Source organism: Diceros bicornis, chromosome 26 (assembly GCF_020826845.1).
Source record: "Diceros bicornis minor isolate mBicDic1 chromosome 26, mDicBic1.mat.cur, whole genome shotgun sequence".
NCBI classification, from domain to species: domain Eukaryota; kingdom Metazoa; phylum Chordata; class Mammalia; order Perissodactyla; family Rhinocerotidae; genus Diceros; species Diceros bicornis.
Window position 1 is genome coordinate 10,470,424 of NC_080765.1, and position 15,041 is coordinate 10,485,464.

Genomic DNA, 15,041 nt, shown 5'->3' on the forward strand with positions numbered 1-15,041 from the left:
CTCGGGAGTGCCTTCACCCCGGGGGGAACACTGCTCGGCTCAAGCTGACTGCTCTGAGTCCTGCATATGTCTCTGATTAAGGAGAAAGGAAGACACAAATTCAGAATTGCTTGGGCACAGTGTGGTAAGGAAAGTCTTCTCAAACATGGAGCCTGTGGGAGGCCTTGCTGCTGATGCTGTTGCTATCGTGGCTCCGGGCCTGGAGGATGTCCAGGGAGCACACCATTCTCCCAGCACCTGTCCCCTGGGCAGGCCTCCGACTGTTGGAGAGTCTGAGAGAAGCAGGGGCTGTCCTCTTTCTTTTCACGATGGTTCTATGTCATCCTCACTTCCCTCAGAAGAAACAGCTTCACCCCAAGATTTCCGGGAAGGGGTCCCTACCTGATATGGCTGTGGAGGGTCTGCTGGGCTCCCCATAGCCCACCTGGTTCACGGCCACCACCCGGAACTCGTAAGTCACTCCTTGCCTGAGCCTATCCAGGCTGACGGTGTAGGATGTGGCGCTCCGGGGAATGTCCTTCACAAACATGTCCCATAGGCCTTCATCTGCAAGAGGAGCGAGTGAGCGGGAGTAGAGGTTAGGGCTGCGCATCCCCCAAACCAAGCCCCCTGCGCTCGGACGCGCAATGGCCCCGCAGTCAGCTGGCAGCTCCCCTCACCCAGGGCCTGTGAAGAAGCGTCAGAGCCTGGGGTGAGTTGCACAAGGTTGGGGGAGTGGGAGAGAGGCGAGTCCTTTCCCTAACGAACAGACTCTGCTAAGGCTGCAAGCCTGGCAGTGGCATTTTCCTGAACATTCTCCTTGCTCCTATCACACTCCCATGGGATTCCAGGCCCTCGCCTCTGGTTTGGGACTGGATCTCATCTTTGGTTTAGGATTTCTGGCTCCCTTCTGGCTGGCTGCTGTCCCTGCCTGCTGTGTGCACCCGTCACTAACCCTATGATCCTGCTCCCTGATGCACTAACAACGCCACCCGCCACCCACCGGTCACCAGCTGGTCCCTGTGCACGCCAGCCACCATTCTGAGGTCTTCGTCCCACCTGCATTCTAACTGGAAACGACAACCCAGCCGGCAGGCCAGAGCAAAAACTTTAAACAACAGCTTCGTTTACCAACCAGCTGCCAGCTCTGCTGTGATGCTGTTGCCTTCCCCACAGAGCCCAGAGCAGTAGCTGCAGTGCTCCCAGCACAACTTTAAATAACCTACAACACGTATGCTCGCATCTGCAGGAAAGGCGCTGGGCGGCAGCTGGCCTGGAGGTGCTGGGAGTCGTGGGATCTGCATGTGCTCCGGGACAACCCTGCAGCGCCTGGCTCCCCACCCGGGGATTCTGCCTTAACCTCCCCAACCAAACGCACAAAGTGCCGCCCTCGAGTTTGAGCATCCTTTGGAGGGGCTGCAGCAACAAACCTGTCCTAAGACCAGTTAGTTTTTTAATCTGTGTCCAGGGACAACAAACACAAATGTAAATTAAAAAATGTATTGAACTTTGAACAGATGTTTGCACACTCCTGTTGATAGAGCACTAGTCACAATAACCAAAAGGTGGAGGCAGCCCAAGTGTCCATCGACAGATGAATGGATAAACAAGATGTGGACCATCCATACAATGGAATATTACCCAGCCTTAAAAAGGAAGGGAATTGTGACACATGCTCCAACATGGATGAACCTTGAGGACATTGTGCTCAGTAAAATAAGCCAGTCACACACACACAAATTACTGTATGATTCCACTTATATGAGGTCACTGGAGTACTCAAGTTCATAAAGACAGAAAGCAGAATGGGTGTTTCCAAGGGCTGGGGGAGGGAGATGGGGAGTTAGCGTTTAATGAGGACAGAGTTTCAGTTTGGGAAGATGAACAAGTTCTGGAGATGGATGGTGATGATTGTTGTACAATGTGAATGTACTTAATGCCCCTGAAATGTACACTTAAAAATGGTTAAGTGGTAAATTTTACATTGTGTATATTTTACACAATAAAGCATATATATCAAGTTTATTGAAACCCTGACATATAGGAAAACATTATTAAAATTGAGATTAAAGCCAGAAAATTGGGATGTAGAGAGAATGGAAGAAGCAAACGGATTTGGTTCTGAGGCATCTACCAACAGGGCAAAGGAAATGTGATCAGGGATATCTTTCATCAAAAAACTCAGACAGCATAGCATCATGGCTAAAAGGTCAGAGTCTGGAGCTAGATAGCCTTGTGCAAAGGCTGTTTCCACCACACGTTAGCTGTGTGACCTCAGGCAGAGTACTTAACATCTCTGCGCCTCATCTGTAGAATGGTGACAACAAAGGCATCCACATCATAGGTTTACTTCAAGGATTAAACAAGTTAATATTTATAAAGTGATGAGAACAATGCCTCACACATAGTAAGCACCACACTCCATGAGTTTGTAAAATAAAATATAAATCCAATGTCTAAGGAGGTGGTTTGGTAAGAAGTGGGCTCAGAGTCCAAAATGTTCATTCGAAGCCGTGATCCTTCAAGAATTATAAATTCTTTTATAGGCACAGGTATGCGATCTTTTAAAAAGAGCAGATCTGGGGGCCGGCCCGGTGGCGCAAGCGGTTGGGTGCGCGCGCTCCGCTGCGGCGGCCCGGGGTTCGCTGGTTCGGATCCCGGGCGCGCACCGACGCACTGCTTGGTAAGCCATGCTGTGGCGGCGTCCCATATAAAGTGGAGGAGGATGGGCACGGATGTTAGCCCAGGGCCGTCTTCCTCAGCAAAAAAGGAGGAGGATTGGCGGATGTTAGCTCAGGGCTGATCTCCTCACAAAAAAAAAAAAAAAAAAGAGCAGATCTGGAGAGGCAGAGCACATCAAATATGCACGCACATGTGCTGACAGCTTTCTGGGGAGCTAAGGATTACCTGGAAACCAACCTCATCACACACCTCGAAACCCCAGCTATGCTCAAGTGGATTAGCCCAACGGTAAACAGAAAGAAAATTGCTAGTGTATAAGTCTATATTTGCATAGGATTTAGAGTTTGTACCAATTAAGTCCTTATAGTCGCAGGCTAACGAAGGAATAGATGGGAATGAGATTTTCAAGGTACAAATCTCTGTACAAGCAGAAAAGTAGTACAATGTTTACTTATTTCTAAATATTCATGTTTAAACTCATTTTTCACCAACATACCCATTACCACCAATAATGTCAGAATGGCAATCCATAGTTTAAGCCTTTTATCCCCCTCCTAAAATATTGAGGTTTGCACATGGAATGACTGTTGTTTGTGATTTATATTGTGGTTTTGCATAAGAACAATCAGCGAATAATGGGCACAGAGAGCCCACATTTTCTCTGCATAGGCTGCTCCCTCTGCCTTGGGAGCCCAGACCTCCCCCGTCCCTTGTTCATCCAGGCATTCGTTCCACAGATACTGAAGTGCTCAGGCTTTGGTCAGGCCCTGTTCCACCCCTCAGGGAATCAGATGAGATTTCTGTTCTTGATGAGCTATTTATAGTCTATGGGCAGGGGATGGAGGAAAATCAACAAGGTCCTTTCACCCTATCAGATTCCTCTTTTGAGGCCAATGTTGACCCCACTCCTACACTCCAGGACGAGATGGTTGCTTCTGCCAATCGGCTTCTAGAGCACTTCTTCACATTTACCTGTCTGTCTGCACCACTGGGCCCTCAAAGTTTTCAAGAGTTCAATAAATATCTGACAACATGATCTATCTATCCTTCCATCCATCCATCCTTCCACTCATCCATTCTTCTACCCATCCACACTTCCTTTCTTCCATCCACCCACTCATCCATCCACCCATCCACCCATCCATCCATCCACTCATCCATCCATCCACGCATCCATCCATCCATCCATCCATCCACGCATCCATCCATCAATACACTTACCCACCCACCCATCCATCCATCCACCCACCCACACTTCCTTCCTTCCATCCTTCCATCCATCCACCCACCCACCCACCCACACTTCCTTCCTTCCATCCATCCATCCTTCCATCCATCCATTCTTCCACCTACCCACCCACTCACACTTCCTTGCATCCATCCATCCATCCATCCATCCATCCATCCATCCATCCACACATCTTTGTATCCCATAGCCTCTTGCAGGGCTTAGCACAAGCAGGCTTTCAGGAAATATTAACCACCACCATTTTATTTCACACTTACTATGAGCAAGTCACTGCTCTAAGGGCTTTAAATGCTGAATGAGTTGTGCAGTGTTTTTCCTCTAAAAAGATAGACAATTTTATGCTGTAAAAGAGGCTAAAGGAAAAGAAACACAGACTCTTTAAAACTGGATGTTGCTTAACACCACTGAAATTTAGAGACTGAGAGTGTCAAAGGTATTCTCAGACCGTTCTGAGTAGGTTCTCTGAATGTGTTCTGCATTAATGGTTCTGTAATGCTTTCCTCCTGCAGAAGAAAAAAAGTTATTTCCCCTTCCTCTACTGTCACCTAAAGGCTACATTTTATTTTAAGCACTCTGTCATAGCTCTAGGAATTGTGTGCATTTTTCATAAAAGCATTTTAAAATATTGATACAGAATCTCAACACAGAACGATTTATTTAGCAATCCATTTACATTGAAAAATGTTGGCAGGGGGAGTCATACCAACAGAATTTTCTTCTGAATTAACAGAAGAGAATGTTCACATTTTTATTCTGCTTAATTCTTCCTTTCCAAAATTAGCATATTCAGCATTTTAGACTCCACTTATAATTCACTGGGCGATTTATCCACACTAATATTTACACCATGATCATGAGTGGGTAAGAAAAACCTGGCAGCTGTGAAAGCGTCCACTCTGTTTCTCCACTGTGGATTGTTTTTCTCATTTGTATTATGCTGCTAAATATCTCAATAAATCAATGATGGAGAAAAGTATCTCTACAAATTAGAGGGAAAAATAACATTACAAAACTATTAGCCATAATGAGATTTGTGCAACTGATTTTCCATGCACCAGGATAATCCCCAGTGCATGGATTTCCATCTCAATCAACACTTGACAGGAGAGCAGCCCTTGTATTTTTTAAAAGGCAATTCTGGGGATCCGATTCAGCCAGCTCTCGACCCCAGGTGAGCTCATCTCTGCCAGGATGCTCTGGAGACCGCAGATGGGCTTTCCTTCCCCACTTAGGGAGCACCTATGTTACCCCCCAGGGAAAACACATGACTGGCCGGAAGAGAACTGCTGCGATGCCTTCCAAAGCCACATCCCTGGATGGCTGATGCCTGGCACTGTGTCCCCTGCTGGGTCCAAGGCTTTAAACCTCCTGGGGGGTAATGTCGACCTTCAGGCTGCTGTGGGACGGGGTCCATGGCGGTGGAGTGAGGCCAAATCACACGTATCTGCTGGGCCTATCCCCCTTCTTGGACACCTGAGAGAACACCTTCCTGGACTCTTGTTGTTACGGAAACACTGTCGGGGAAAATGCTACCTCAAGGCAAGAAGGCAGGGAAACCACTGAGAAATAATGCAAATATTCCTCAATAAATCACACTCTGATCACACACCTAAAACCCTGTCAGCTTCGGGAGGAGAGGTGAGTGAGGATCCACAGGCACAAGAAGGGCTCCCCCACTGGTTGGTTTTTCTTTAAAGAACTTAAACTCTTTGTCTTTGCTGCCTTCATTGCATTATTTGTCAACTAAAAAAAGGGAAGTGGCCAAAAGGGAAGATCCCCGAAGACAGAAATCTCCAGTCTAACAGGTTTTGGTACCCCAGACCTTACTTGTTTCTAGTGAACAGAATGAATCAGCTGTTATCGTTCAGCGCCAACATCTCCCCTGCCCCGACGGGAGGAGGCACATCTGTTCCTAGACAATGTCCTAATAAACCTGGAAATGTGAACACCTTTCTTCTGAATTGAGATGGAGCCCAGCTTAGGCACATTCAAGGGTTCGTCGCTCAATTTATCCCTCAAACGTCCCGAACTGAGCGGAGTGCTGCAGGTACCAGGGCAGACGCCACGCCAATACAGAAGTTTGATTTCATGGACAATTAAACAGGGTCTCCATGCTAAATGAAACTGTCATTCACGGCCTGAGATTTCTGGTTCCACTAACTCACACAACCAACAACGTGACTGTCAGCCTGCGGCTCCGAGCAAATGGAAGCCTGTCAGTTGTTTATTTCTTAAACACTGCCATTTCTCTTTGTATAAATGGTCAGTGTGGGTTAGAAATTTAACTGAAACAGGTGGGGCTTAACCACGAGGCTAAATATATCTGACAATAAAAAATTACCTTTTCTCTGATCTTTTTTTAAGACAGGAGACAAAACGAGACAAATGTCTAAATGCAAAGGACGGCCTGTGATGGAGACCAACCCCAGAAAGACAGGGGATACAAAGGCTGACAGGCTGTCAACAAATGTGGTTATGAGACAGACGAGGAGTGAAGAAAAGGCCAGCGGCTCGGGTCAGAACTGCAGTTATAGCTCTCTTGCTGAATTTGCTGACATGGGAACTTCCACGGATTTTAAACCTTCAGAAAAATACTGATTTTCTTCTTCGTTCAATTGAAAAATCCCATGGCCAAAGACTGAAAATGAACCAAATGAATGGGGAGGAAATTGGGAGGCTCCCAGGAGAGTAAAACCAGACAGGGAGCATCCCAATCAGAGACGGGGGGGCCTGGCCTCCAGTGAACCAGCTCGCATCTCTGGGCTCAAGACACTATTTGTAAAAAAAGCAAGACAACGTCTGCCCGCCTTGGGTACATCCTAAATATGCATTTCATGGCTGCTTTGGAGAGAAAAATATATTTATAGTTCCTTTAGTGCCATTCCAGTCTATTGTGTAAATATGTAAATTAGGTTTCGTCATCTACACAGTAAAATGCCTCGGGATAATTTGTGTAAATAAATCATCTGCATATGCCCACTGCATAGTTTCCACTGCCTTCCAGGGAGCTTCGCAACACTGCTTCCGAGGAAATGTACGCACAACCAGAGAGATGCGTCTTTGGCAAGGCTGTCCCGTGGAGTCGAACGCGACGTCCTTGGGCCCGCACTCACTGACCACCCTTCTCCAGGAACGAGGGAGTCTGTGTTCTAGCCCGAGGCTAATTTCATTAGCTGTTGTTCAGTTCCGTGTCTCCACATTAGGGCAGCAATGGGGCTATTCAGCAGAATTTGCAGGGGTTAAAATGAGGATACAGGAGAGCGTGAATCTGACTGCCATCTGCCTGGGCTGCCCGGCCTGCTGGCCACCCTCTCGGCACCAGCCATCAAGGAGCTTCTTGCCCCCCAGGAGCAAGACAGACATTTGGCCGCATGGGAAGACACCAGGCCGAGCAGACAGCCTGGGGCCCCAGGGGCCACTCAACACAGTGGCTCAGTCTTCCCAGACACCCAGCTATGAGGGATCCTAGTGTGGCTGGGTGGCCCCCTTGTAATGAAAAACAGGGCCCATATATACATACCAAGCTCCTTCCAGAAAACCACTCCTCTGCCTGGAGAAAGTCTTGCCAGGGAGCTTTGGTGGGGAAAATGAGATGATGCAGCATTTAATGTCTTGTGTAATGAGGCCTGTAATAGATGACAGCTGAGATCCAAAGCCCCGAGGTACCGGCAAGGTGCTTAAATATTGACAACCCACAAAAGCGTTTCATTTGAGTGCTGCGGGCCTCGGTCACAGAGGGAGGGGGCGTCTTTCTCAACTTTCAACGGCAAGACAGCGAGTCCAGCAGCCTGCTTTGGTTCAGCCAACAATCCGAAAGGGAAATCATTGGCAACCTGCTTTTGAACGTTGAATAACAAAACGGAAGTGCAGAATCTTTAGCACTAATTGGAAAAGACAGCGTCTTCCAGGTCAGTTTGTTGTAGTGTCTTCGTCCCCTGTGGGTCACTTTCCACATTCTGGTCCCAACCCTGCTGAGTTCAGACCTCCAGCTGAATTCAGAAGGCTTCTGTTTGGGCAAGGCCCTCTAGCTGTGGGGCTCAGTGTGAGACCCAAGCCCACATCCAAATTAGTTCTTATTCACACCACCTTGCAGACTCCCCGAAGCTGCACTTCTAACCATAGGCATCCTGTTTCCTTCTTGGATGAGCACATGACAACCTGAGGAGAAATTAAATGGCTCCCCAGGTAAGCCTGGGAATCAATACCTTGTCATTTCTCGGAAAGTGCCGAAATGTGCTCGCTAGTGTTGAGATTCTCAGCCCATGCTCTGGTGTCTGGCTGGTGAAATGTTACATTCCCCACAGGCTGATCTCTGACATGAGAACGCTTGTTTCTAAGATATGTTGGTGCACTTGACTGAACAGGGTGAGGAGACCACCATGTGATTTTTAAAAATTTTAAGCTCAACTTTTTATTTTGTGATAATTGTAGATTCCTATGCAGTTGTAGAAAATACTACAGGACCCATGTGTCCTTTATCCAGTGTCCTCCAATGGCATCATCTTGCAAAACTACAGCACAACCTCACACCGTGATATGGACACAGTCCAGATACAGAGCATTTCCCTCACCAAGGATCCCTCTGGGGGCCCCCACATAGCCCCACATTCTATTGGGATTTTTTTTGTGTGTGAGGAAGACTTGCTCTGAGCTAACATCTGTGCCCATCTTCCTCCATTTTGTATGTGGGATGCCACCACAGCATGGCTTGACGAGTGGTGTGTAGGTCTGCCTCCGGGATCTGAACCTGTGAACCCCGGGCCGCCGAAGCAGAGCACAAGTACTTAACCACTATGCCACCGGGCCAGCCCCTCTACTGGGATTTTTAACTCTCTAGTCAGGGAGACTAGATCTATCCATTTCCTTCTATCCTTCAGGTAGAAGGAAATGGCTTGGCAAGAGTCTCCTGTATGTGTCAGTCTCTAATGCAAAGGCTTCTTAATCTTTTCTTGGTGCTGTGGACCCGTTTCGTAACCTGTTGACTCTGAAGGACACTGTCTCAGAATGGCTTTAGATGGATAAAATAAAATTGAAAATTGAAAAGTTATATTGGTAACGCTTATAATTACCTAGAGGTAATGGAAGTTCATAGTAATGTCTGCCTCCTAGTTATGCTGAAGGTGTGGATCATGTGGGGTTTTCTTTGCACCACTTGCTCAGCTACATGGTTCTTTGGAAGATGTGGTGGAGAGAGTTGGATTTAGGTGACCACCTTTTCCCAGGGCAACTTTGGATAGCAAGGTCTAGCAGGAGTCTACACAGGATTGTGGTGTCTATGTAATGACGTGTGTAAACGATCTTGTGAAATGTCTGCCAGAGCTGGAACGTGGTATGAAAGTAGCTGTGATTTCTACTGCTGACAATTTCACAAGGACTGCCATTACCTATGTGGTTTCTTACCTACTGCTATGGGTTGAATTGTGTCCCCTCAAAATTCCTATGTTCAAGGCCTAATCCCCAATATCTCAAAACGTGACCTGATTTGGAAACAGTGTCATTGCAGATGTAATTAGTTAAGATGGGGTCATCAGGGTGGGCCCTAGTCCAATAAGACTGGTGTCCTCATAAAAAGGGGAAATTTGGACCACACAGACACACAGAGAAGGTCATGGGAACAGGAAGGCAGAGATCAGGATGATGCTGCTTCTACAAGCCAAGGGCCAAGGATTTCCAGGAACATACCAGAAGTGAGGGGAGAGGCCTGCAGCAGACTCTCCCTCACGGGTTCCTCAGAAGGAACCAGTCCCGCCAATACCTCAGTCCTGGACTTCCAGCCTCCCAAACCATGACACCACAAATTTCTGTTATTTAAGCCGCCCAGCCCATGGCACTTGGTTACAGCAGTACTAGCAAACTAACCCACCTACATTTATAAGTGAAGGAAATGCTCAATTTCAGTGAGAGGCTAGTGAAAACAAACGGGTATTTTTTCCCATCGAAGTTCATGGATCTCCTGAATTCTATCATGGGCCCCTTGGTGGGCCTGAAGAGTGGCAAAGTAACCTTTGTAATAAATGCCCTCCCTTGGTTTGGGGAGAAAACTGGTTGAGTTGTTTCCTTCAGGCCACTGCAGCTCCACAGCCCCAGTTTGGGCCCAGATCTCGTGAGGGCCTTCGCTTCCAAGCTCTTGTCCATCTCTGCAAGTGCTCTGGACTCAAACATCATCAGCACAGAGCTGGTTGGCTATTCTAGGGGCCATCTGCTTTCAGGGGTATGGGGGTATCTGAGTGACCACAGAGGCCGCTGCCTAGCCCTGGCCCGTCACTGATCTGGGACCCTCTATTTCCAGAACAGGCTGAATGCCTTACTCAGCAGAAACTATCAGAATCCCTCAGGCTGGCAAGCTGAATGTGTGAGTTCTTGAGCCAAAGAATTTTTCATGTGACCCTTAAATAGAAATTTTTTTGGTCTTATGTACTAGGTTTCCCCTTAGAAATTTCTAGAAGGCACTTACTTATAACCAGTAATCTTTCAAAAGCAATTTGGTGAGGGAGGAGGGGATGTCTCTGACACAGTGATGTATGTAACTTTGGGGATTTTTCCTCTTGGTCTAACAGCTTCTTTAAATATTCGGCTAAAATGATTCTTAGCACAGTGGTCCATCAGCTGGGCAGGGTGTGGCAATTCGCTTTCTGAACACATCTCTGGCACATGGTGTATTTTCACGCTCAGATATTCCTGATTAACCATGCAGCTGTCTGAAGGTCACAGTGAACACGCTCAGTGCTCTCTGCATTTGGGGTACCCGCTAGCTCTATGCAGTAATATCCACTCAAGCCATCAGAAACTCATTTTCCAATATTCTCCATCTTTAGTTATTAAAGTTAAATGGAAGGAAGGGGGGAAACCCCCTCAGGGCAGATAGGGTCAAGAATGGATCTTAGACCTCATTTTCAGAAGCCTCAACGATGAAGCAGATGCTGTATCGGTTTCACTATTAAAAGGAATAATCATAATGATCGGAGATGAGCATGACTCTTTCTATCTAGGTTGCAAACATCCAGAACCCTGAGATGAATGTCCCTGAAAACACTCTTGGATCTTACTGAGGAGTTGACAATGTCTTTACATGTCCCTAAGTTCTCATGTGCACATTTCTGAGAATGACAATTAGCCTAAGTGAGTGTAATGTGGCTAAAACAGCACGAATCTGATGCCTGCAGGGTTGCCAGCCCCATCATGACTATGAACCCTGAGAGGAGAGTGAGGAATGAACCCCAAAATAAACTGCCCTCTCTGTCTCAGCGTATTAGGGAGAGGCTGAGAGAGAAGGAGACCAACGGGCTCTGACAGGAACGTGGCTTCACTCCGCGGAGACACCACTGTTGGGCAGCGCCTGATTCTGCCCAGAGGGCCACCACCCTTACCTGAGGGCCTGGCCTCTATGACGTAGCCCGTGGTCGGCGTCTTGCCGGCATCTCCCTCCGTCCACTGCAGGGTCAGTTCAGAGGCGGATTTGGTGACCGAGACATGTCTAGGGGAACCCGGGGAACCTGTGGGATAAGCAGAAAAGAGAGGGTAGATTTGGGCCCTCAGCGGATTCCTCATCCTGCAGGGTGGGGCTGGCTCTTTCTAGGTTTCTAGTTCTGCAGGCAGGTGGCTTAGCCTTGCCCAGTCACAGTTTTCTCATCTTAAAAATGAGAAAGCTGACACTGGCCTCATGGGGCTGCCCAGAAGATGGAAAGAGATGACACGGGCAAAGTGCCCAGTGCCGTGCCCGGCACAGCATGGGCCCTCCGTAAAACTTGATTCGGCCACCCTCGCCTTAACAAGTATTTGCATGAAGGCCAAAATCATTTGTTAAATGGGAGCTACATGGCTCCTCTCCATGATGTGAAAACTTTTAAATATCCTTAATTTCACTATTTCAAATATTGATTTTCAAATATTTCAAAAATTGAATTCACTTGTTTTCTCTTAATTTTTTCCATAAACAAATAAAAACTTTATATGCTTAACACCTAAGAATTTGCTCAATCTATATTTAACAAGTCCACCTGTAGAAGTCCATGTTCGTACATGATTTGAAGACATCCACAATGTCAAAATATCCCTAAGGTTAGGCCAGCTCCGACGCGGCCAGCACTGCTTTAGGGAGAGTGTAGACAAACCGCTAACGTGACAGAGCACGAGGGGAAGGCTGCAGCCGCCACTGACCAGAGCTGTCTGACAGCCGAAGTCCACTTACCCTCAGCTGGCCCGGCCGTGACATTCGCTTGTAGCTCGGGCCCGTAGGTGATGGTCCGCGCTTGTACACGGAAGAAATAGGTCACTCCTTTTGTGAGATCCCGCACCTTTAGCCAGCGCTGCCAGTTCCCTTTCACGTCCACCGTCACCACCTTACTCACTCCTAGAACCATCAAGAGCAACGGCAAGAAGCAGGCTCGGTTTAGACAAGCAACTGAGCGCTGTCTATCCCGCTGCCATAACTAGGAGAACCACCCCCACTCTGTGAAGGAAGTATTTCTTATAATTAGGAGGAGTTTAAGTGGTGATAATAGCCAATTTTCAGCACAGATAAGTGTAATTAGAGTTTCAGGTTGATAAGTGGGTGCTGACAAAGGAGAGAGCACGACGGGGGAGGCAGCCCACTGTCTCACTAATCACCTTAGGAGGAAGAGAAACACCAGCCAACAGGCACTGTGGGGGGGCTGAGGTCCCCCTGTCTCCAGGTCAGGGCTCCCTGAGGATATTCTGGAAAAGATCCCTTCCCCACTTAGCTCTGAACTTGCACAGGTGACCTCGAGCTTCCTGACTGAGTCACAGGAGGAGGAGAACATGGAACAAGACACAGGGAGACCTTCACGTTAGTTACAAGGTGGGCTTCCCCCATGAGGGGTCTCCAGCCTGACTGGGTTGGCCAACCTGTGGCCTAAAGGCCTCAAGCAACTCTTGACAATTTCATCTGTGGACCCTGAAGCGAGGATGAAGAAAAATTTGTCGTCATAAATATCAATGCCTCGATTCAGAGAACGATGATGACACAGAGCCAAGTGTCACTCATAAATATGTAAACAAAGCCAAAGCGTTGCTGAGTGCATTAAGCATAATTAGAAAATAGAGATTTAACCTTTTGGGAGGAAGATATGTACTGAAAACTACACAAACGTAGACTTTCCTGGAAGGAAAAATGGGCCTCTCTTGTTAAGTAAGTTTGAAGATGATGCATTTAAAAAAAAAAAGTTCCATAAACTCGCGAATGCAGGATTTCTCAGAGTTTTCAATGTCTTCATTTCTATCAGGTATCTCTTGGAGGCGGATGTAAGGATGGGGCATTTCCAAGACTTCTTAGTCAGCAGAACTCATTTACAAGAGCTGTACCTGGTACATGGCGCCGGCCGTCCTGGGTCCAGCTGTCCATCCCCACTGCCTCCCATGTACAGAGAACCAACAGGCTTCCCAGGACAGCACCCATTGGTTGGCCTGCCCTCAGAGTGGGTGGTATGGTGCTATCAGCACCTTTAATCCTAGAGTAGCCTTGACCTCCGGAGAGCCCAACAAATTGGACCCATCTTTCAAAGTCATTGAAGCAAATTTCTCTATCCTATAGGTCTCCAAAATACCTTCTAGTTGATTCACAGTTTTCATATTATGCCTTTTATAAAACATTTATTCAGCTAAATTATTCTCTTTCACATTATTTCAGAGTGATTTTGACTGCTTTTGAGTGACCTCCAAATTTGAGCTTTTCTGTAGAGAAACAGGGCCATTTCTGCCCAGAGAGCCAGACCCTCTCTTTGCATCGCCTGAGAAAGGGGCTTCAGGGATGACAATTTGCACACACAATGACCATCAGCAGCAAATGGACTGGGTCCTGTTGGATATAGTCATTCTGGATAGCAGCCCCTTTTTTGGTTAAAAAATTCCTTCTTTCTCCCCAGAGCAAAAACAAACCCACGTACAGATTTTTTGAATTCTGTCCCACTAGGAGGTAGAACTAGGCTGGCCTTCCTCCATCTCAACTATGTCAGGATCTTATTTATCTAGTCAGTTTTTAAACCATGCCCCGTATTACAAAGCCTCAGGGTGCAATCACATAAAATACTGCCACTTACAACATTTTAAAAAAACATAAAAATAACTGTGCCATAAAATCAGATTCCCAAGAACATGTCTCAATGCTCCATGCGGTTCGGTGCTCTAGGGAGTGTTTGGTGCTCCCCATAGTGACCGGCAGACTGGTCAGGTCAGGGACGAGCGTGGGCCCCACCTCAGCACACGGGCTGAGCCGGGACTGTTTTCCCGAGGGAGTGACCACAGGTCCACTGGCACTGGATAAATGCTGTGCTCTCTACTCCCTGGGCTGGGGCTGATAAACACTTGGCCGGGACCTGCAGATTTCTACCCACTGCCCAGTCCTGGAGGAGGCATGAAAAGGCCAGGAGAGTCACTCTCAGGTGACATGATTGTTTTCCAACTTACAAAAATATATTTTTTACTCTCTTTGCCACACACACGTACATATGTACATAAACATATATACCGTATCTTTGGCAATGTTCACATTACCAAACCAGCATTACCATGGAGAGTTCATATAATTGTAGCCCCAAATAAAGACGCCTGATGTGTTCACTACATTTGCAATCAGATGTCTGGGAAATGCATGGATTCCATGAGGCATATGAAAGTATTACTGCTTTCATGGTTCCCTGTTGGAGACCCCCGATCCAACAGTGAGGGGGTGAGGGTCAGGCTTCTCCAGGAGACCCCACACTCAGAAGGCCTGCACACTGATCTGGTTGGCCAGCCGCCTGAAGGGGAGGAGATAAACAATTGAACAGCTCTCCGGGTGAGAGGTGGAACGAGGGGCCGCTGGGGGGAGATGGGACAGCGAGGGCTGGATGAGCCGGTGGGGAGGCTGTGCAACTGGACCTTGCGAGGTACAGGAAGCTGTGTACTATCTTCCCAGTCACTGCCCTCTGTTCAAACACTCTGTCCTTAACTGCAACTCCATCCCACAGCACTTGGTCCTTTCCAGTTATCCAATAGCACGGTCTCATATTCAACTGAAAGTTCTCCTTACCCCTTTGCCTGCCCCAGGAGGTCAAAATGCACCCAAGTGCCCAAGGGTGGAGAGGGGCCACAGGGCAAGCAACTCCTGCTCTGATTTTCCACCCCCTGTTGGTCT

The 15,041-nt window shown here is 47.5% G+C and overlaps 1 protein-coding gene across 3 annotated transcripts in view; it reads right to left on the minus strand.

Moving 5' to 3' along the window:
• SDK1 (sidekick cell adhesion molecule 1) overlaps positions 1 to 15,041 on the minus strand; it is a 919,553-nt gene that overhangs the window by 21,890 nt on the left and 882,622 nt on the right. For all 3 annotated transcript variants that reach the window (XM_058569383.1, XM_058569382.1, XM_058569384.1), the window contains 3 exons: positions 12,099 to 12,260; positions 11,278 to 11,403; positions 382 to 546 (listed from right to left, as the gene is read on the minus strand). In XM_058569383.1, coding sequence (XP_058425366.1) covers positions 382 to 546; positions 11,278 to 11,403; positions 12,099 to 12,260 — 453 coding nt within the window. The remainder of the gene's footprint in view (positions 1 to 381; positions 547 to 11,277; positions 11,404 to 12,098; positions 12,261 to 15,041) is intronic.